This window comes from Hyaena hyaena, unplaced genomic scaffold (genome assembly GCF_003009895.1).
Source record: "Hyaena hyaena isolate Hyena2069 unplaced genomic scaffold, ASM300989v1 scaffold_67, whole genome shotgun sequence".
NCBI lineage: Eukaryota > Metazoa > Chordata > Mammalia > Carnivora > Hyaenidae > Hyaena > Hyaena hyaena.
Genome location: NW_024080699.1, coordinates 1,231,863 through 1,254,333, shown reverse-complemented (window position 1 = coordinate 1,254,333; position 22,471 = coordinate 1,231,863). Strand labels below are relative to the sequence as shown.

General features: G+C 45.5%; 1 protein-coding gene across 8 annotated transcripts in view; it reads left to right on the top strand.

Moving 5' to 3' along the window:
• Positions 1-22,471, top strand: part of FOXN3 (forkhead box N3) — a 418,273-nt gene that overhangs the window by 228,820 nt on the left and 166,982 nt on the right. For all 8 annotated transcript variants that reach the window (XM_039232480.1, XM_039232481.1, XM_039232482.1 and 5 more), the window contains one exon: positions 9,538-9,674. In XM_039232480.1, the coding sequence (XP_039088411.1) occupies positions 9,538-9,674 (137 nt within the window). The remainder of the gene's footprint in view (positions 1-9,537; positions 9,675-22,471) is intronic.

Genomic DNA, 22,471 nt, shown 5'->3' with positions numbered 1-22,471 from the left:
ATGCTCTGTCTTCCTGCCTATAAAAAGTAAATAAACATTTTTTAAAAATAAAAAATTAAAAGAAAGGGTACTGGAAGGAGTTCAAGTTCAGTCCAGAAATAGAGCTGGTGGTCATCTTTTCCCCTCTCCCCTTCATACTGTCTGTTTATAAAAGTCCTTTACTGAGACTTGAACTTTTCAAATGACTGAGTTTCTGTTTCTGTCAATGCAGTAAATGGTATATTTACCCCCCTTCATATCTATTAGCTTTAAGTTAGTTTGCCTCATCAACTTAAAAAGCATGGGGGCACGTGGGCACCACAGTCTCCAAGTCTTGGTCTTTGCTCAGGTCGTCATGAGCTCATGGTTCCTGAGTTCGAGCCCCATGGCAGGCTTTGCGCTGCTGGTGAGGAGCCTGCTTGGGATTCTGTCTTTCTTTCCCTCTGCCCCTCCCCCACTTGTGTGCACGTGTTCTCTCTCAAAATAAATAAATGAACTTAAAACATTTTTTAAAGCATGAGAAGGTAATCTGTGTCTTTTGTTCTACCATGTGTCCTCTTTAAAATTTTTATTTTAAGACTGTGGGTATGATACAAACAACTGTTATTTAAAAATTGTAAAAAGGAACATATCCACCTCTTGAACAGCTCTGTCACATCACTGTTCATTTCTGTTTTATATCAGGTGACAAATAAAACCTCCTGTATTTGCATATCCTCGTTGCTATAATCAAGTGGTTCGCAGTTATGTGGTCATGAAGGATTTCCTTATCTATCCATATAGTGTGTGCGCGCGTGTGCATGCGCATGTGTGTGTATGGCCACATGATATCTTGGTGCCACATAATATCTTCAAATGAATTCAACTCTTGGAAGCGCTGTAGCCTGTTATTAGAAGTGTATAAAACAACCAGCTTCTTACACTTCCCATGTGTTTTGCAAGTGTGTGAAAGTCTTTAAAATCAACCTCTCTGTGTCTTTACTCCTTCTCAACCTGCCCAGGAAATGCAGTCCTTCAGGTAGGGGAGAATATTTTACCCTTATTTGCTGATGGTCTCCAAAGGACAGACTGGCAAAACTAATTTGGGAGCATCCCCAGATTTAACTTGTATAAAAGCCATGATTAGCGATGCCTTTGGATGTGGAGTGGAAGGGGGTACGCGTGTGTCTGTGTGTGGGTGTGCAAGTTCCCTTTTCTTTATTAGAAACCACTGGTGTGGAGTTTGACAGTATTTATATGTAAACATATTTTGGATGTTTGTTGGTCATTTTATTATTGATGGTGGTGCGCTTAGATCCCGCCTGCCTTTGGCAGATGGGAAGCAGTAGCGTAGAGAGTACGAGGAATAACTCCTTTCAACCCAAACACTTACCAGCTCTGCCAGCCTCCAGGAGTTGACGTGCTTCGGGTTTGCCCCCAGCCCGCCCCAGTGACACCGAACGGAGGGGTGGTGGAGGGCACGGGAAGACAGAGCGAATGACTGAGGAGAGATTCCTGCAAAGCAAAACCCTCCTAACCTCTGATGCAGTTCCCACCCACTTCGCACCTGCCTTTTCCTAGAGATTAATTTGGTTTGAAGGCACATGGTGGGTTTATTTTGGTTCTGTTTAGGTGTTAATGCAAGGAAATGATTGATCTGGTGTGACTCACACACACAGAGCCTGCCCAGCGCCTCCACTGCAGACGAAACATTTTCCGTGCGTCTGAAAATGATCCTTGGCCACCTGTCCCTCCTGCGTTCCTTCACCTCTCCCCCGCATCCGTGGATGCTCGCGAAGGAAGGGGGAGTTCCGAGGTAGCCCGAGTGTGCTCCTGACAGAGCTGGGGTGCCTTAACAACCATCACACAGCTCGTGTATCCGCGTATTGCACGAGTGACCTCTTAATCCTGATTCAGGTTTCGGAGCCCGTCTGCAAAATAACCGCAAGGCGGCTGCAGGCGGGAGAGAGATTTCCATGCTGGATATGCAGAGGACACGTTAAGTGGCTGAGATCACGAGTGGCTCCGTGTCCAGCTCCTGATGCCAGCAGGCTGGCACGGTCCTCGAGGCCTTGGGGCCTGCCCTGGCTGCCTGCAGGGGCCCCTCCCTGGGATGGAGCAAGACTGAGGCACAGTGTCTGGATGAGAGGTGTAATTTCTCTCTTTTCATCCCTTCTCCTTTTGGGGGGGAAAAAGAGCAAAGAGAGGGAGAGGGGAGACGCAGTGGGACATTTAAAACAGGACAGCGCTGCAAAGTTGTTAGGGAAATCCAAGTGTCTGACGTGACTTGTTTTTTTAAAAATCTTTCTTCTGGAGCAGTGGTCTGTTTTGTTGTGGGAAATGAACAACGATCTATCTGGATGAAAATTCTTCCTGTTTCATTTTGTTCTTTGTCTTTCTGTCGCTTTCATGTACTTGGCCAGTTCCTCAGATCATTTGCTTCATATTTTAAAATTTAAAAGTCCCCCTTGATGTCTTTAGATTATAAGCGACAGAATTTTAGAACAAAAAAGGCCTCTACGAATCACTCACTTGCCAAGCATTTTGGTGGTGTATGTGGTCATGGTCATTTGTTAGCATAACTTTTCTCTGTTTTCTCTCTCTCTCCTCTCTCTCTGTCTCTCTTTTTAGTATCACCCGCCTTCTCCTGTGACTTCCTTTGACAGAGAGGAGAACTGAACTGATTAACTGGCTTTTACGTGCTGGGTGCTGTGTTAGGTGCATTCTGTGCGTGACCATATTTAAGCCCAACATGACTCAGAGAAGATAGTATTACCTCTAATGCAGAGGCGAAGAAGCTGCCAGTCCTAGAGGACAAGTGGTTTATTTCCAGTAAAACAGCAGGGTAGCAGTGTAGACAAGAACCATGTTGGTTCAATCGCTTGGTTGCTTTGGAGCCACGTGTGGGATGCATTCTGGAACGCTCCCCAGGAAAGCCCCGGCATTGCTTCTGGCCCCTCTCATGGGCACATGGGCGTATTTGCCTCTCACCATCTTGACAGGCCCAGAAAGTGTGAACTCAAGGGAGCGAGACTGTGTGGGGGGCTTGGTGGGAAGGTGAGAACCATCTCTAAGAGGCTGCATGTTCAGCTGGGGGGCTGCCCTGCACAGGGGGTGTGGGCATCGAATGTGCCTGCAGGCAGGGCTGGCTGAAGACTCTGTGCGTGTGCATGCATGTGTGCGTGTGGGTGTATTTGTGTGCTGGGCATTGAGTGGGTCTGCAGGAGGGGCCGGCCTAGGACTGTGTGTGTGTGTGTGCGCTCATGCGCGCGCGCATACTTGTGTGCTGAGCACTGAGTGAGTCTGCCAGAGGGGCTAGCTGATGTATGTGTGTGTACAGTGTGACCACCTTCGTCCCGCGTGGGGCTCATCTTTCTCATCTGTTGTCTGTAGCTCTTGGGTTAGCTTATGCAGTCTTTCAGAGTTGTTTATTGTTTGTCTTCCTCTGAAGGGAAGGGGGGTTGGGGGGGTCCTGCACCCTCAAAGGTGGACCCTGCCTTTATGTCAGGGTGTGTTGTGGTAACAAGTGTTAAATGACCTACTTGAGAATGAGACCCAAGGGCCCAAGGGGGTTCTTTGATTAGGCCCAGGGAAGTTGGGCTGGGTTTGTGACCTGTTCAGGTCTCAATTCGGCCTTGTCTAGAGGCCAAGGATGGGTTTTCTGGGGAAGGAGGGAATCTGCAACCAGGAGAGTATTGGCGCCTGCTGGCCCCTCCCCCAGCACCCCCCCACCCCCACCCCTTCCGTTATGCCAGCTTGGTCCTGCAGAGCCTGGACAGGAGCCAGCTCCAGAGTAGAGGAGGAGAGGCAGGGGTGTGGATATGGGGGTGGAAGCATCCTTGTGCGCTGGGACCCACTCTGGGGGGAGACCCAGAGAGGGAGAGTGGGCTGCGTCCGCTCCACAAGTTGTATTCTTATTACTGACCAGCTGACTTAGCCTCCTCCTCCCCCGTCCCCCCGCATGACCCCCTTTCCTGCCTTCAAGCACTTGACTTCCCCCTCCCCGATCCCACAGCACCAGCCCACCTCTCCTAGCCCCTCAAGACTCCTTACCTGGTTTTGGGTTCCCACAACTACAGATGTTTTGAGTCTGAACCCTGGGTTCAAGTATAGGAGCTGTGGGGCAGGGGGCAGTGAACAATGGGCTGTGTTTTTGTAAATCAAGTCTTAGGGAAGTACAGCCACATCTGTCCTTCACGCCTGTGGTCGCTTTTGTGGGACAACAGAATTGAGTGAGGCCAACAGATATGGCCTCATCCATATCTTCAACGAATAAAACATTCACTCTGAGCAGCCCCTGCTGTAGAAGAATCAGTTGATGTTAAACCTCGAAAGCCAGCCCACCGTAGATCTGCCTTCCTACATCACTGAGCTTTTGCTCTAAAGGTGGGGGTCTGTGGGTCTAAGCAGAGGGGAAGAGAGGTAGCAGGTGTCCAGCAAGGTCATTCAGGTACTGTGATCAGCTCTTCTTAATTCATGGACAGGTCAAAGGTTATATGTCCAGATGAGCACTGGATTTCCTCCCCTCCCAATCTTCGACCCAATTCGTTGCTCAAACCGAACCATTTTTCTTCTTTCTTCTTCACCTGCCACTTCTAATCCACTTGGTCCCCCAGAATACGTCCTGAAGCTGCCCTTCTTCCTTCGCCGCCGTCGCTGCCACCTGGTCACTTCAGACCCAGACTGTGGCATTGGCTCATAACAGACCTTCCAACCCGTTTATTCTTCATACGGCGGCAAGTTCCTGCCTTCGAACTCCGTCCTCGTTATTTCCTTCACGGCAGACATTACAGTCTGTATGATCTTACTTACTTATTTCTTCACTTACTTACTTGCTGTCTTCTTCCCCCTCTGGAATCCAAGCTTCAGGAGAGCAGCACCTTTTTGTATTGTGTTGTAGTCACTAGTGTGTCCCCCAAGGCACCTGGCACGGAGTGGGTGCCACATGGAGGAGGTAGTGAACAAGGGTAGGTGGTGCTGGAAACACCCTCAGAAATGGCATAGCAGAAACATCAAGAAGAATCATTTCAAATGTACCAAGAACACGTATCCAGCTCCCTGCTCCAAATGGACACGGGTCCCGCCTTATGATCTCCCTTCCCCAAGGACGGCTCCTCTCCTCATCTGCCTTGGCTGTCCTGTTGAGGGAGTCTTCCATTACTGCTGGAAATGGGCTTTATCCCTCAGAAGTGGTGAGAAGGGGAGGAAATTGTCGTCTTGACCAGTGCTTGCCTACTTCTTTGGCCCAGAATCCAAGTAAGAAGTGTATGTTATGATTCATTACACACCATGTGTACACACATGCCCATTTCACAAAATGCCACCTCACTACACTTGTTTTCTAGTCTAATATATTTGGTTCGGTTCTGTTGCATTAAAACAGTGCTGGTTTTGACCCATTACATTGATTTCAGGAGCCATTAATGTGATAGCCCACAGTTTGAAAATAATCTTTAAAATTTGGTACTTACCCTCAGGGATTCACAACCTAGTGCAGAGCCCACAAAGAAAGACCCGTATGTAAGACAGAAGGACAGACAAGTGCTCAGCAGGGCCAAGTTGCTATAGCGGGGGTGGGGGTGGGGGACGGAGATTCACGAGCTGCTAGAGACCTCTCAGAAAAAAATGTTATTTAGAAGTTAGATTTAAGACTTAATATACTAGTAGTTCTTCTCTCTCTCTCTCTCTCTCTCTCTCTCTCTCATACCCTTTCTAACTAATCAGTTCTTTCTACGATATAGGCTCTTGTCTTTTTTTCTTCTTGTGTACTGAAGGTTTTTTTTTTTTATTGCTATCAGGGAGATGTCTATTGTTCCCCAGGTGCTTTTTAATTAAAGAACAAAACTTGTTGGGGCACCTCGGTGGCTCAGTCGGTTAAGTGTCCGACTTTGGCTCAGGTCATGATCTCACGGTTTGTGGGCTCGAGCCCCGCGTCGGGCTCCGTGCTGACAGCTCAGAGCCTGGAGCCTGTTTCAGATTCTGTATCACCCTCTCTCTCTGACCCTCCCCAGCTCACGCTGCCTCTCTCTCTCTCTCCCAGAAATAAATAAAACATTAAAAACAAATTTTAAAAAGAACAAACCTTGGCCTCATCCATATCTTCTTACTCAACTTCTTTCCCTCTACTTTTTGACATTAGTTTTTTTCAAGCTACATATGTGTGTGTTTGAAAGATCTTCGTTCAGAGGCACAATTTTCATCTCTATATACACGTAGGTATATAAATATCATCTTAAAGAACGTGTAGACACAAAAATGTGTCTCTGAATGAAGATCTTTATTATTATTATTATTTTGAATTCCTTAACCCTTATTTAATGCATGGCCCCCACAGTTATCACAGTAAAAAAAAAAAAAAAAAATCCCTATTCTTCAGATAAGATGCAGAAATTTCTGTAAAAGCCCTGACTCTAAATGTATTACACAGCTATAATCAAATTTCAGCTGCCTTTCCCCTGTTAGGGGCATTAAATGTAATTTTTCCTGGCCTAAGAAACTTGAGTATTTCTCTGTGTGCATATTTCCATTAAAATTTCTTTCAACTCAACCTTTTTACTCTTCTGAACTGTTACATGAGAACAAGGAAAATATGAGATGCAGTGCCAGGCTCTTTCTGCTCCTCTCAGGCTCTGTACGGTCATTGGAGTAGACAGATGAGTGTCCCCATGGCTGTGTCCTGAAGACGCTTTTTTTTTGTTGTTATTTTTCTCTCTTTGGAAATTCTGAGTGTGAGATATTGAAATTCACATCTGGCCTGTGAAAACCAATCAGCTGTTCCACATCTCCTTCCCGGTGAAATGCAGAACTGATCAAGGCAGACATCATTATGACCCAAAGCCTGGGCAACTGTCTGCAGTGAATGAATATTGCAAATATGTGCCGACCAGTTTGAAATGAAACCTCGGCTTGGCAATCACTGTGTGAAGACCCAGACGAAAGAAAACTTCTAGCAGCTAGGCTCCTGTGAGTCGGAATTGGCTTTCTGAACACGGGAGGAGATACGGTATCGAGTACATAGAGCAAGTGTGCGGAGAAGGCAGATGGGGGCACTGATGGAAATAAAGGGAGCATCTTAGAAAGCAGAGGAGCGCTTCAAAGTGGGTTTGCCAAGCCCGGACCCACAGTACCTGTGAGTTTGCTGGACTCTCCTCCCACTACCACTGTTGGAACTCGGTGCTGCTTCCATGATGGACGGCTTTGGGAAAATCAGATTTGATTTAGCGACAGGCATTGGGGAGCCAGCTTTGCTCTCTTTCTTCTGTCGGAAAGATGTTCATGGCGTCACCCACCATTACTGAGTACCTGTGGGCACCGCTACTGTTATGGGTGTTTGACATCATGCCATGGCTGGTCCTCATACCCATCCCTGGTAGAGGGGTCTCTTTATTTGCCAAGGAGGAAGCCGAGGCTTTCTGGGGACCCTGATTTTCCAAGGACCACACAAGAAATGTCTCTCTGTCTCCAAAATTCCTGGTTCTTACTGTAACCCACCCCTGCTTCTTGCACCAGGATCACTTACGGGCAACGTCCCCCATCCCGGCACCTGCGGGTTTTTTCCATGTAGTTGGTAGATAGTAATGTAGTATAATAAAAAAGATACTTAGGTCAGGATTAGGAGAAACCACATTCCTGGCTTACTATTGTTTGCCCAAGAGGGTCAATTGTCCTTCATTTCTTTGTCATAGTTTTATTCCCTGTGAGATTAAACAGCCCCACCCTGAAAGCCACCTTGATGAAAACAAAAGCCGTTCTTTAGGTTCCCAGAATGGAGATAATCTCGTTGCAGAGATGTTTGGGTTGCACCCCTCCAGGTGGCTGGTTAGGGGCCCACTGCACAGCAGCCTTTGGTGGAATCAGCCCAGGACCTCCACTGCCCCCAGACTTAATGGCTTTTGGTTTGTTTCACGTTATCCAGATTTGGTAGGTACCGGTCTGACCTGTTGTCTCCCACACACCCCTCTACTAGAAAGTGTGCCTTGCGTCTCTCTTCCAAACAACAGGTGAGTCCTGGCATCTCATCTGCTGGCCTGCCTGCTTTACCAGGGAAGCCTCATCCGTGCCACTACACTGTTCTGGGCTTGAAAACATACACATGAAAGAAAAGGCCACTTAAGGACATTGAATGCTTCAAAGTTGACCTCTTTCTGCCTTCAGACATCCAGACCGTTAAACTGGAACGTTGGTGCTCAGCTTAGGCAGGTCGGCCTGACTGGGACCCGTGCTGGGGCTCAGGCCTGCGCCCGGCACGTGGAGGCTGGGGTGATCAGAGGCCCCGGCCCCCTGGTCTTGGCTTTGAGCAATTCTCTGTTCGCAGTGCACCGGAAAGAGTTAATTCCAGGTCCACTGCTCACTGATGTTGTGATAGTCAAGAATTTTAATGGGGTCTGCGAATGAACTACTTGGTGAACTCATGACTGAAATACAAATTTGTAAAAGCCTCTTTAAAATTTTAGGAATAACTTAATTTTTGTTTTCCTTCTAAGGGATTTTCGTGGAGTCCCCCCCCACCCCCCATAATAGTTCAACAGTTTTCATTGTTTGCTTTCTAAATGTTCCTCTAGTACAATAATTCGGAAAATAAGAGAGTCAGTCCTTGGCTGCAAGCATGGGGTGGGTGTGGGTTTATGCAATTTGACTTCTTTTCTCTCCAAATCAGTAAATATTTACAAACGACCTTATCAAACAGCTTGGGTACATTCGGTCACTTGAAAGCATACAGTCAGAGTAGCCACTGCCCTTCGGCGCGCTGCCAGTTCAGTGGCCGCACAGGAAGGACCTACTTTTTTGTTGTTGTTGTTTTAAACAGAAATGCTGTCCACAGACCAAAAGTGGGCCTCAGAGCAAGTCTTTCCATGGAACCCGTTTTAGGAAATTTGCATTTTAAAATTTGGCTTCTAAAGATTCAGCTCCTTTAGGTCTATGAAGGACAGCATCCAGAAAATAAAAGCCTGCGTTCTGGCTTAGGTTTAACCACCGCTGCCTGAGTTCTTTTGTTTCTTGGGGAAGGTAATTACAGAATTCCATTGGAAGCTTAAATGTCATTCTTTTGTGAGTAAGTAGGAAAAAGAAAAACAAGGGGATTACTTTTCTGTTTTTGTGAAGTGGTACCGAAGTAATATGGTTTCAAAACACAGCCCTCGAATTTTTTACAGCGGACATGGGAGTTTTGAGGTGCCCAGCCCTCCCTCTTTCTCTTTCCACATTTGAAATCTGACAAGTCGAAAACTCATTTTCCAGAAGAGAATACATACGTCCTTCAGAGTTGACACTGAGAAATAATAAATGCATCTGAGTTTGGGGGCCAGTAGGGTATGAAAATTACAATATTATTATATCAACATCACCTGGTAATAACATGTTCATTTCGTCTGTCAGACTTAATCCAGGGAAGACTGAAGCGCATTTTATGGTGCTATATTGTCAGGGTGCAATAGTCCGTATTTCTGGCTGGCAAACACGAAGAAATAGGCGAGAGGCTTTTAAAAATAAGTAACTGTACTAATTGCTATTCATCTCCTTACTGCGGAATACTGAATGTTTCTTTTATTGATCATTTTTATGTTTTCATTTTCTTTGCAGAGCATTGGGAAAGGGTCATTGTGGTGCATAGACCCAGAGTATAGACAAAATCTAATTCAGGCTTTGAAAAAGACACCTTACCACCCATACTCACACGTGTTCAATACACCCCCTGCCTCTCCTCAGGCGTATCAAAGGTAAGCAATTCAGAGATTTTCTTTTTGGGTTTTGGGTTTTGTTTTTTTTTTTTGGGTCTACTGAAGTTGCATTATTTTGGCCAAGACAGGCACTAAACCTAATTCAGTAGACTGTATGATATGAAAAATAACTGTAGATAAATGAGAAAGGCATGAGGTATTCCTGGAGGCATACCCATTGTATTTCCTGTAAACCTTACCGCTTCTGCTGCTTCAGAGGAATGCGTTCAGAAGGCTTCATGGTGGATGAAATACTGTCTTCCTGGGTAGAAACATTTAGAAAGAAAAGTTGACAGCTTTACCATCTCAGTGTGTGACGGTGGAAGTACAGGAATGAGCCAGCTAAGCGATTCCATCTTCCCAGCATCTGCCCAAAAGCGTCTACAGGTGTTCACCGAAGGACTCGTTGCATGTTGTCATTCCCGGTCTCCATGTAGACAGTGCTCCGGAGTGATCACTTTGTTGTGGTTACTTGGTGTTTGCCTCTTCAAGGAGAGCAGCAAAGAACAATGGAGACTTTTATTCCCCCTCACACTCCTATTTGTTCTGAGACAGTGAGGTCATGGGTGCCATTTTTACACAGATGTAATTGGAGGGGAGGATAGGAAGCTTGTCCCTTAAAAAAAAAAATGGGGGGGAGGGTGTTAATGTTAGATTCCCCAAAAATAGCCACATAACAGATGCAAAATTTACCATAGATTTGACCTCACATAGTGTGTGGGTTGGAAATACATCCCTCACTCCTGCCCCCCCCAAAAAAAAAATTGCTTTTCTTTAATGTAAACAAGACTTTCTGCTGTAACCACCCAGTTGAGAGAAATTGTCCTTGGACTACAAGTTTATGTCAATGAGGGATGGCATGGATTCGTAGGTTTCAGTAGTTTTATAGTCCACTTGGTTTGCAGATTCTCTCCCTAGTCTGGTGTTTGCTCTGCAGACAGGAGCACAAAGTGATCCTCTGAAATGGCATTAATGAAGTTCTTGTGCATCTCAGTTGAGAAGCATTCCATCACAGGCCCTAGACAATCAGTCTTCAGCAAGAGACGTGGAGGAACAGCTGGGCTCTCCGAGAAGACTGCTGTACGTCTGCCTTTGCTAGGCGATTAGCGTGATGGTAGCCATGGCAACTGGAGCATCTCCATAGTAACCCGTAGCTGAGACAGGTGCAGTTGCATCACAAGGCTGTTTGTTGCCTGGCAAAGGGACAGGCCATTAGTACTTAGATAGACGCTGTTGCCTTAGGAACAAATAACCCTACATAGCAACTACAGTTGGTTTGAAAGATTTGGGGAGGGGGGAAGGTTGTAGCAGCTTTTGTCTATGTTCATAAAAATCAGTGCAAGCATACTTTATTGGAAATGACAACTTGAGGTCATATAGCTGTAGGAGATAAAATGGGATTTTCCAAAGCAACCCAGCTAACATTGTAGAAATGTCCAGAAGGACAGAGCCATATGTTTGGTTTTGTCTTTTTTTTCTCGTGGCTGTACCTACTCCTGAAATGGAAGGGAACCGGGATCATTGCTGATATCTGAGGTTGGTGGGGGACGAGATGACACTTACGGAATTTTCCGTAGATTCTCATGTTCCTTTGTCGTTTTACTCCCCGCCGTGAACCTTCCTGACCCCGCAGATCACCCTTCACTCTCCTCCCCAGTTTGTATCTGGGAACTATTTCATTTCCTTTTGTTCCTAGGAAGTTAAGAACATAAGTGTTACTCACTGGGTCATATCACTAGTTCATTTAGACAGTATTTTGTGCCAAATGTGACCCCAAGGGAATTGGGTAATTATTTAATAATTTGAAGGATTATGGTAGAGCCGTAGGGACTGCATACTCAGGCAGAAGCTTTCTGAGCTGGCCTAAGCTTAATGACTTCACTCGATTTTTTAATATAGGCGTAAAAATGCAGACAAACCACAGCGTTTGTAATGAAAGTAATTTCCGATCGAATACTCCAGATCCTGTTCTGTTACCTCCGGTTCCTTTTCACCCAGGTGACTGAACAAAAAAAAGTTTTTGCATCTACCCATGCGGGCACTCAGATGTCACCTCCAAAAGGTCACTGGAGGTGGAGCGAGATGGTGTATCAGATTCTCTCTAGACTGCCTCGCCCGTGTCATAAGTCTGCAAGCAAGTTACTTTCTCTTTCCTGGGGACTGCGATCCCTTCGTGTCATAGCTTAGATTTTGCTCCAGTCTCCTCTAGCGTGTGAATCTGTACTAAACATCCTCAGTACTGAATGACTATACAATATTTGTATAGCTTACAATGAAGTGGTATCCAGTTCAATCCGAAGCCTTTGGGCCACTTGTTGATGTGACTTAGGGAAGAAGGAACGGGGACAAAGCACGTCATTAAACAGGGACCAAAAATGCCAGCTTGACTTTATCTGCTCTGATGGGGGGAATTCTTTGTCAGCTCCTCACAGAACCGTGGCGAGGGCACCTGGGAAGTGCTTGGCTCTCACGGAGCCGGTACTTAGCACGCTGAAGTCGGTGATTAGACTGGATGGGTGGTTATAGCTAACATTTGCAGGTGCGCTGGCATGCGGCGCTCGGGACCGAGCTGCAGGTGGCTGAAGACTGCCGGGGACACAAGCTCTCTGAAAACACTGCCCCACGCGTTGTTCGTGGCCAAATATGATGCTAAATATTGTAGCTCAGAGACTCAGGCCTCTGATTTCCAGGATATTCTTTTGGAGGTCAGTTAGGCTAGGCCTCTGTACCTGCTTCTTTGGATGCCACAGTTGTGAACTGTTTTAGATTGAAATGCAGAGCTGAGTGATGTCTGCCCCTGGATCAGTCTGCTGGGGCTGCAGGAACAAAGTAAGAGTCAAGTGACTTAAACGACAGAAATTTATTTTCTCACCGTTCTGGAGGCTGGAAGTCAGAGATCAAGACGTCAACAGGGCCAGGGCACCTGGATGGCTCAGTCAGTTAAGTGTCTAACTCTTGGTTTTGGCTCAGGTCATGATCTCACGGTTCATGGGATCGAGCCCCACGTTGGGCTCTGCGCATTCAGCCCAGGGGATTCTCTCTCCGCCTCTCTCTCTCTGCCCCTCCCCGGCTCATGCTCACTCTCTTTCTCTCAAAAATAAATAAATGAACACTGAAAAAAGTAAAAAGATGTCAGCAGGGTTAATTCCTTCTGAGGCCGTGAGAGAGAATGTTCTAGATGTCTGTCTGGGCACCTGATGGTCTCTGGCCTTCTTCGGCTTCCCTTGGGTATTGATCTTTGCCTTCATTTTCATGTAGTGTTCTCGTGTGCTGTGTCCAAATCCTTGCCCCCCCCATCCCTTTTTAAAGTTATTTAAACTTTAAACTTTTTTTAAAAGTTATTTTGAGAGAGAGCATGAGCAGGGGAGGGGCAGAGAGATGGAGAGAATCCCAAGCAGGCTCTGCAGTGTCAGTGCAGAGCCCAATGTGGGGCTTGAACTCACAAACCATGAGCTCATGACCTGAGCCGAAATCAAGAGTCAGAGGCTTAACCAAGTGAGCCACCCAGGTGCCCCCCAAATTTCCCTTTTTTGTAAGGACACTAGTCATTTTGGTGGAACAGCCTACCCTACTTTAGTATGATCTCATTTTAACCAATTAGACCCAAAAACTCTGTTCCCCTCAAAAGGTCACATTCTGAGGTGTTGGTGGCCAGGACTTTAACATGAATTTTGGTAGGAGGGGACAGCTCTTTTCTGAGTAAGGCATTTTTGCTGGCAAGAATATGGGGAAAAATAAAGAGGTAGTCCACAGAACGATGGGGCATGTCAAAGGGACAAAGGAGACGATCTGAAATTGGTCCTAGTGGCCAAAACAATGACAATATGAGTAACAACATAAATAACAGTGTTGGGTTATAACCCAGGATATAAAATAAATATCTGTGAGTCCACATCGATATAAACAAATGATGGAATAAGTAAATGGCTGTAGAGACAAGTCTCCCATACGAAAGAATTCCAGATGATTTTAGGTAGAATAGAGCCTCCTCTACTCTAGAAGTTGGCGCTTATTAACTCCTCACCACGAGTGGCTACATTTAATGACTTCCTTCCAAGAATGAGTATGGAAGGAAGCGCAAGAGCAAATTTATAGCCAGAAAACCTGGCACCCACTGCCTTGGCCTGGTGATACAAGCTAATGTCCATGATGAGAAGTTGACAACACGCATCTTTGATATGATGTCATGGAATTGACAGTTCACCTCTGTGGTCCCCTCTCCCCCACCCATCCATAACCCCTGCTTAATCATGGGGAAACCGTCAGACAAAAGTCTTGTCCCCAGGGGGGTGGGGGGTGGGGGAAGGTGGACATTCTGTGAAATACCTGTCCAGCACTCTTCAGAGCTGTCAAGGTCATCATGAGCAAGGGATGCCTGGCGGTGCCTGGGTGGTTCAGTCGGTTGAGCGTCTGACTTTGGCTCAGGTCGTGATCTCACAGTTCTTGGGTTTGAGCCCCGCGTCAGGCTCTGTGCTGACAGCTTGCCCAGAGCCTGGAGCCTGTTTTCAGATTCTGTGTCTCCCTCTCTTTGTGACCCTCCCCTGCTCATGCTCTCTCTCTCTCTCTCTCAGAAATAAATAAAACATTTAAAAAAATAATAAACATGAAAAATTTTTTTAAAAAAGAAAAGAAAAGAAGAAGAGCAAGGAAAGTCTGGAAAACTGTCATGGGTGACGTGCTATTCTGGATGAGTTCCTGGAGCCCAAAGGACACTTCGTTAAGCACTTGCTTGACCTACTTTAGTGTCTGCCTCTATCCTCGTTAACAATATGTTTGAAGGGCAGGTGATTGGAATCTCTTGCTTTTACCTCATCCTCTGTAGCATCTCCTGAGCCACACGAGAGGACATGACTGTTATCTGGATATGACAGTTGTTGGAACTTTATTTTTATGAAATGGCATCCAACATTTCCTTGTAAGGTCCCCAAGGCCAAGTTCAGGGAACTTGAGCTGACCACGCTAAATCAGCTTCCTTGAGGACACTCACCCATTGCCAGCATGGCCTTCAGACTTCAGACCTGGAAAGCGGAGGGAGGGATGATGTATTTGGGTTTCTTACCGACACTCTTTCAGAAAAGTCCTATTGTCTATTTTAATGGTTTTCTTACATATGCCCTCCTTCCTACACAAGGAAATTCTCGTTAAAGGATATGCATATTTTAATGCTTTTGATACAGATCTTGCCAGATTGCCTTCCAGTTTTACACTCTGTTCCAATCTACACTCCTACCATCTTTTTAGGAAATTCCCATTTTCTAACCTTTCTCCATGTCTGATGGTTAAATAAACAGTTCCCCAGTGGGCGACCTCAACATTTGTGATTTTGCTACTTTATCGTAGGGACATGTATGTTTTACAGTACTAGATTAGGCCCTGTAAATAGTGGCTGTCTCATCACAATGTTTATGACAGCAGATTGTTTTAAAAAATTATGTATGTGGATGGGTCTTATGTAATGCCTTTTCTGGTATAGGCACCAACCCAAAATCAGTTTATAGAAGAAACATGTTAATCATCTCTCACCATAGGTGGAAGCAGGTTTTGTAATTAATCAAAAAATATGGTTTATAGAGAGTTTTCCGGATGATCCGTTTTCAGAGAAGGGAAGTTTGATAAAAGTAAAATGAGCCAGTGTAGTTTTGTGCTCCTTTGGAATATACAGAGAAATCTTTGGGCTGTAGATGAACAATGAACCCTGAGTGAGGGGACTTTTATTCCTCAACTCACCTTCCACTCGTTGTTTAAATACCTTCACTCTAAAAGTAATGACAGCATATTTTATATCTTATGTTTGTGGCCTCACAGGTGTGAAGTTAGAAAAATCCACAAGACTGATGATCTGAGTCTAAAGAATTATGTTTTGGGGGCGCCTGAGTGACTCAGTTAAGCATTCGACTTGGGCTTGGGTCATGATCTCGCTTTTTGTGAGTTCGAGCCCCGTGTCGGGCTCTGTGCTGACAGCTTGGAGCTTGGAGCCTGCTTCAGATTCTGTGTCTCCTCCTCTCTCTGCCCCTCCCATGCTCATGCTCCATCTCTCTCTGTCTCTCAATAATAAATAAAACATTTAAAAAAAAAAGAATTATGTTTTGGATGACTTTATCTAAAGTTTGGAGAGTCCAAACATTAAAGCACCTGTTGCTGTCACTTTTTTTTTTTAAAGAAAGAAAATCCTGGACATTCAAACTTGTCATTTAGCTCTTTATATCTCTTTCTGCCTCTTCAGACCATTTAGTGTGCTGCAAAAAATACATTAATGTCCTCTTCGAAGATTTTGGCCTCTTGATATTGAGGGTCTTAATGAAAGTGGCTGATTTTAGTGCTGGCGTAGCAGAAGATTTTATTTTATCCTGCCTGCTGCCCTGTTCATGTGCTTTCAACTCGTTCTTTATGATTTTTTAAAATGCCTACATGGCAGAGTAATACCACTAAGGATATAGAAGTTGTACAGAGTGGTCAGTATATATTCAAATTAATGAAATCATCAGTGATTTCCCAGCCCCAGCCCCCCCCACCCCCTGCCATTAGTGAGCTTTAGCTGAAGGAGGGAACTGGTAATGGCGGATGGGGGATTGCATTGGGAGGAGGTGGGAAGGGGGCGGTGTTTGGGGAGCTCATCCTTTTAGACAATTAGGAGATTCGAAAATCCTTAGAATCTTAAGCTTGTTAACATAACTGTGTTAATTCCCTCGCTAAAATGCTGAATTTGTATCCAGCAAGGAAGAGCTTAGTCATTGCTTGGATAGCATCCAGTAATTTTTTAACTTAGAAGACATCTCTCATTCCAGTTGTTCAGAGCGGTGTGCATTTAACCGTTGGCAGAAGAAGTGTAAAACCACAATCAGTTCAGCTTTAGCTTGCACGGAAGGCGTTCGCACCAAAGGCGTTTAATTGTTGGATTGTTGCGTCACGGCGAGTTTTAATTTGGTCCAGCGTGAAAGAAGCGTGAGGATTCAGATTAGTGGCATCATAATTGCCTTTCGAATATTTACTTCTGAGCAGTATATTTGACAGAAACTGTAAATAGTTTTTAAAATTCTCATAGTCAATATGCTTATCTGTCTGAGTTTAAGAGAGTGAGTGAAGTGCGAGGTCTTTTGAGAGAATATTCTTAAACTGCGGCTTTTCCCTTAGGGTAATTTTTTTTTAAGTTTATTTGTTTATTTTCAGGGCAAGAGTGAGAGAGAGCGAGAGAGCGAGTGCACAAGCGGGGGAGGGGCAGAGAGTGAAGGAAAAAGAGAATCCTAAGCAGGCTCCTTGCTGGCGGCACCGAGCTTGACACAGGCCTCCATCTCACGAACTGTGAGATCATGACCCGAGCCAAAATTAAGAGTCAGACCCTTAACTCTCTGAACCACCCAGGTGCCCCAGCTGAAAGTATTGTTTTTTAATGTTTATTTATTTTTGAGAGGCAGAGAGAGACAGAGCACCAGTAGGAGAGGGACAGAGAGAGAGGGAGACACAGGATCTGAAGCAGGCTCCGAGCTGTCAGCACAGAGCCCGACGCAGGGCTTGAACTCACAGACTGTGAGATCATAACCTCAGCCAAAGTCGGGCACTTAACTGACTGAGCCTCCCAGGCGCCCCATAGAACAATTTTTTTGGAAAATATTAAATTACATAAAATCAATAGGAAGCTTCATTGCGCTTAACACGTGGAAGGATATGCTAAATTAATATGGTAAAATAGCTATGGGATTGAATGACAAGATTTTGTAATGGCAATACTTCCAAATATAAAGTTTATTTTGTTAAAAAATTGGCAAGACAGGTGTGGAAAAGGCTTAAAATTGTAGGGGTTCACTCTTGTAAATTAAAAACAAACAGTGCTCATTTACAATGTGAGCTTTAAAAATCCATTAGTTGGCTATAATTTTATTTGCATATCAAACCATATTATCTTTTGACTTCCATTACATTTTCCGAGTTGGTCACAGAGTATTTTTAATCTGAGCATTTTGCCTTCATTACGCTGTCCATTGTACATTTCCTTCTCATTCAGTCCTACATTATTTTATTTAAATGGAAAACAGCCCCCTGTTATCTTTGAGCACTTGGGTCCTAGGCGTATTGTGTGAGTATTGTGCATAGTCATCCCATTTCACTCTGTTTTTGCATGCACTTAGAAAGTTGAATGTTTAAAGCAGCTAGCCTGATCACATCCCTTTTACTCAGGTGCTGAGTAAAACTCATGGCTGGGAGAGCCACATGGACTTAACTTTTTTGCCCTCTGATCTCTTAAAGTACCCTCCATTCCTGATTTTATTCTAACACCAATGTGTTAAGATCTCTTGAAATCTACCAATAAATGTCAGTCGAACTATCTCCTGAGATGATGGATGGCAAAGAGGTTCTGTGTCCCTAATTCCTGGTTAGAAGGTCGAGGTGTCAGTGGACCCACTAGGAGTCTGGGGTCTGTGCCAATTTTTTTCCTGTTTATTTGCTGTTCCAAAGAGCCAGCGGAAGGGAGGGAGGACTGGAGGGCCGGACAGATTCCTGGTCAGGGCATCTTACACATCGTTAGGCAGTGTCCACAAAGTGGGGCTCACCTGCATTCTGCGTAGTTGTCAAACTCCTCACCTTCCCACAGGGGGAGAAATTGATCTGTGTGTTTGAAATATGAAAGAACTGTCAAAAATGCCTGAAATCAATGATGTACAGTGTGAAACAACAGACAGTGTATTCTTCATTTTGCAGCAGTGTGAAATTGGTAAAAATTTTTTTTATCACAATAGAAAATAAAAACCTGTCAGGGCTGCGTGTAAGCCTCCCCTCTCCCCATCTTCCCGTTATGCCAAATACCTCTGGATTTTATAGATTAAAGACAGGAGGGGGGATTCAACATAGAGTTGTGACATAGTTAGATTTAGAATGGTGGAACCCATCATTCATGAAAGATTTGAGGAAGGTAGTATGGGGGAAGGATCATTTTACCGTAAGTATGCCTGCAGTGTGAATCATGTTGATCAAAAGGGAACTATATGTAGTCTTGGATAATATTAATAAAGGAGTGTTTGAACAAGTGATCCGCTGGCTGGTAATTCCTACTTTCCATGTGGATCAGACGTCAGTGGGAAGTTTCTGTCCAGATGGGGAGGGCACTTTGAGATGATGCAGAAAGCAGTCAGACCGGCTAGGGGGTCTAGAAAGAGCTGGGACTGTGTCAGCAGGAAAAAAACACCTTCAGAAGGTCAGCACGCCAGCCACCTTCAGATTCACCTACGAGGGATTGGGTCCACTGGGTCAAAGTTACAGAAAGAAAGATCAGGGCTCACTTAAAGAAGATATCTCTAATAGAACGGCATCTAACACTGTGTCAGGAGCTGGGTGAATGTTTGGGTTGATGGCTGAACGAGGTACCCCTGGGGATGGTAGTCAAGACTTGACGACCAGTTGCCAGGGTTCTTTGGAAAGATTTAATTACTGCCTGGAGAATTGCAAGGTCATCCCTTCCAACTCTTGAGCTGTTCTCTTTCCAAGCCCATTGAGCTGCCATGGTGGTACAGGGGTGGAGTGGCACTCCCTAGCTTGGTGTTTGTAGTTCTGCAAGTCCACGGTGTTACGCTGGAAACAAAACATTAGGGAAAATATGCTTGGCTTTTTTCCTCAGAAATACGAGGTCAGATACTTCTCTTGCAGTTGCGAAGTCCGGATTTCATGACCGTGATGGGACTAATTTAGTTACTCTTTATTCTGTGTCATCCAGCTTTTTGATTCATGCCCTATAATTACCTCCCTTGTTTTAGTGACACTTCTCTGCATTTCCTTCCGTGTGAATAAAATTATCACCGCGGTGTTTTGCCAAGCAGAAGATCATTTCCAAAAGCTGTCCATCAAATCATCCAGACCTTCCCCCTTTTGTTTATCCACTGAATTAATGAGAGCAACACCCACCCTTTGTATAAATCTCCACGCCAGAGCCAAACTGGTGCCCTCATTCTGTAGAATCACATGTTTTTGGCCAGAGCCTCTGATAACATTCTTAACCTTTTGTTTTTCTTACGTAAGGGCCGTGTCACGTTATTTGTCAAACTATGTTTGAGACTCTGTCATTTACGTGAAAGGTGCAGAAGGAGAGTGAAAAGCATCAGAAATTTAGTTAATTGCTAACTCCTGCTGATTTTTCAGTCCTGTGGAAAAAACATCCATAAGCCATTTAGACACATTTCTTAATCCTTATCTTTCTAGATGGAGTTGCTTAATCAGAGTTGTACCAAGTTGAGACACGTTAACGGTGTGTTTATCTGCTTTCGAATGGAAAGTTCTGGTCAAAGTCTGCTAACCAGCTGCTTGCTCCGCCCCTCTCTCTGTGACAAACTGAGTACTCCTCACCCCCCAGCACACATTCCTCATTTAGTTTGGCAGGAGTAAAAGTGAATGGGGGGAAAACCCATTCAGAGGAAAACAACTCAAAGAATTTCTTTAGCAGTTTTCTCTTCCTCCTTCCCTCTCCTCCTCCTCTCCCTCACCTCCTTCCTTCTGCCATTCTGGGGCTTCTGAGTGATGGGCTCCTTTTCACCATAAGGAGAGCAGAGTTTTGTATCTTCGGATTCTTTTGAGCTAGAAATTGATACACAACCCTTTTACAGCTCATAGAGAAACTTAGGCACATAGAGATACTTTCCTCCTTTTAAACTTTCCAACAGAGTCAGCCACTGGAGGTGGGTGTTCTGGGTGCTTTGGTGAGCTCCCTGCCCAGCCTTGTGACCCCTGCACTTGCTGTGGAGTGGACCCCTGCTGGCCCAGCGGGTGGAGCAGCTGTGACACCCTCAGGAGGAAGAGAGAAGTCTGGGAAGCAGTAAGGACGCAGAGAAACAGAAAAGGTCTCAAACTCTCAACGTGTGGGGCTCCCTTCCCCGCCCCCCACCCCCCATGGTACACTGGATGTCAGACAAGGTGCTCTCTTCTGGGCCTGTGCCTGATGAGCCTTGGTGCCTTGCATGAGCCTTTCTGCCACGTGCGAGGGGACACACAGTGGAGCCAGACTCAAGCCCCCCACGTGTGCCAGCGCAGACCGGGACCGGGGGCCCCCGCGGCTCCTGCAGCAGGCCCTCCACCATCCAGCCAGGCTCTGAGCAAATCCCAGCAAGTCCCGGAAAGACACGTGGGTTAGAGGCACACCTGAGCTCCCCACCGCCGTGTCACTACAGACAAGTTACCTGGCCTGTCCAAGGGTCCACTTTGTCATCCCTTTTGTGGCAGAAGAGTTACCTGCCTTCGAAGGAGTGCTGGAGGCATGAAATGAAGTAGAACTATTTATCAGACGCTTAGCACTTGAGCCTGGCCCACGGGAAATCCATGCATTTTAATTTCTTCTTCCTCTCCTCCGCCAGACTTCTTCTGATAACTGTATGGTCTTGTTTTCGCACAAGCTGCATACCAGTTTATAGATGGGCTTGCACTGTAAAGTGTCTTTCTATCCCTTGTGTTCTGTAGTTCTACAAGATTTAGGGGCTGCGAAAGTCGGCAATCTCCCAATGCTTTATTTTTTTTAATATAATTTATTGTCAAATTGGCCAACATACCGTGTGTACAGTGTGCTCTTGGTTTTGGAGGTAGCTTCCCATGGTTCATCGCTCTCTCTCCCCATGCTTTAAACAGAACCCTGCATACAGGTGTTATGCAAAAGATATGTATTGATGATTTCTCTTAGAAAGCAGAGTGCAGGTAATAGAATAGTGCAGAACATTTTCTTCTATCTGCTCAGGGATGCCAGAATCATTAGGCACCTTCCTCGTGTTCACTGTCACAAGGTCGGGGACGTACGGACAGGAACAGAGAATCTCTGCTCTGTCTCCCTTTCTCCTAAAGGTAAATCAGTGATGTTGCAGCATTGGTGCTTCTGGCTTTCCGTCTTCTTCCCCATCTGTCTGCCCAGGCCCTGTCGTACCTCTGGGTAGCACAAAGCCTGACTGTTTGGACCAGGTCATTCCTGAAGCCTCAGAGAGCCATCAGGCTACTCTGGGAGGGAAAGGTTATAAATTCCAGGCTGTTGACTCCAAGGCACCAAATATTGTCAGAGGACGAAACATTTTGCAGCTGCCGTAGGAAATGCAAATGTGCTTGAGGTGGTGCTGGCCAGGGATTGCTCCAGCTTTGTCTCACTCATTATTCGCCTGAAAAGAAGCCTCCCTCTGCTCCTTGCTGAAAAGAAGTACGCTTCTTGACCAACACAGCCCTTGAAAGGTGAGGCGCTCCAGCTCTACCTTCCCCGATCTTAATGGGAGAAGAGTTCACCACAGGCCGGCCCCAAACAGTCAGTTGTGCTCCTTCTCCACCAGATGCATAATCCGTGTTTAAATCTCTTGGCAGTAACTCATTAGTTTCTCCTCCCTACATTCTTTCCCTCTTTGATGAGAACAAAGCCCGTCTCCTCCCTACGCCTGATCTTGCCTCTCTCTCTCCCGGGAAACCTCACCGTTTTACTTTCATCCCTCAGGAAGAAAGTCACCCAATTGTTACCCTTCCTTACCTGCTAAAAGATGAAGATCTTGTTCCTTGTACTTTAAAATCTGTGTTCGGAACTCACAAATATGTGATGACACAGGCCCTGGCCTCTGAGGAAGGCACGCGGGCAATATGCGTCGTGGGGGACCCCTTGCTTGAGCAGACCCTCCTTCCGGCTCTTGAATGGACTGTTCTAGAGAAAGGAAGGCTTGGACATACGATAACTCCAGTGGAATTTTATTCTTATTAAACGCCTTTGAAGCTCCCTTTCTCTGACACCGCCCCCTCTCACCCTCCCTCTCAGATGTGTCTGTGTTCTGTGATCAGTCAAAGTTAGAAGAACACCAACCTGA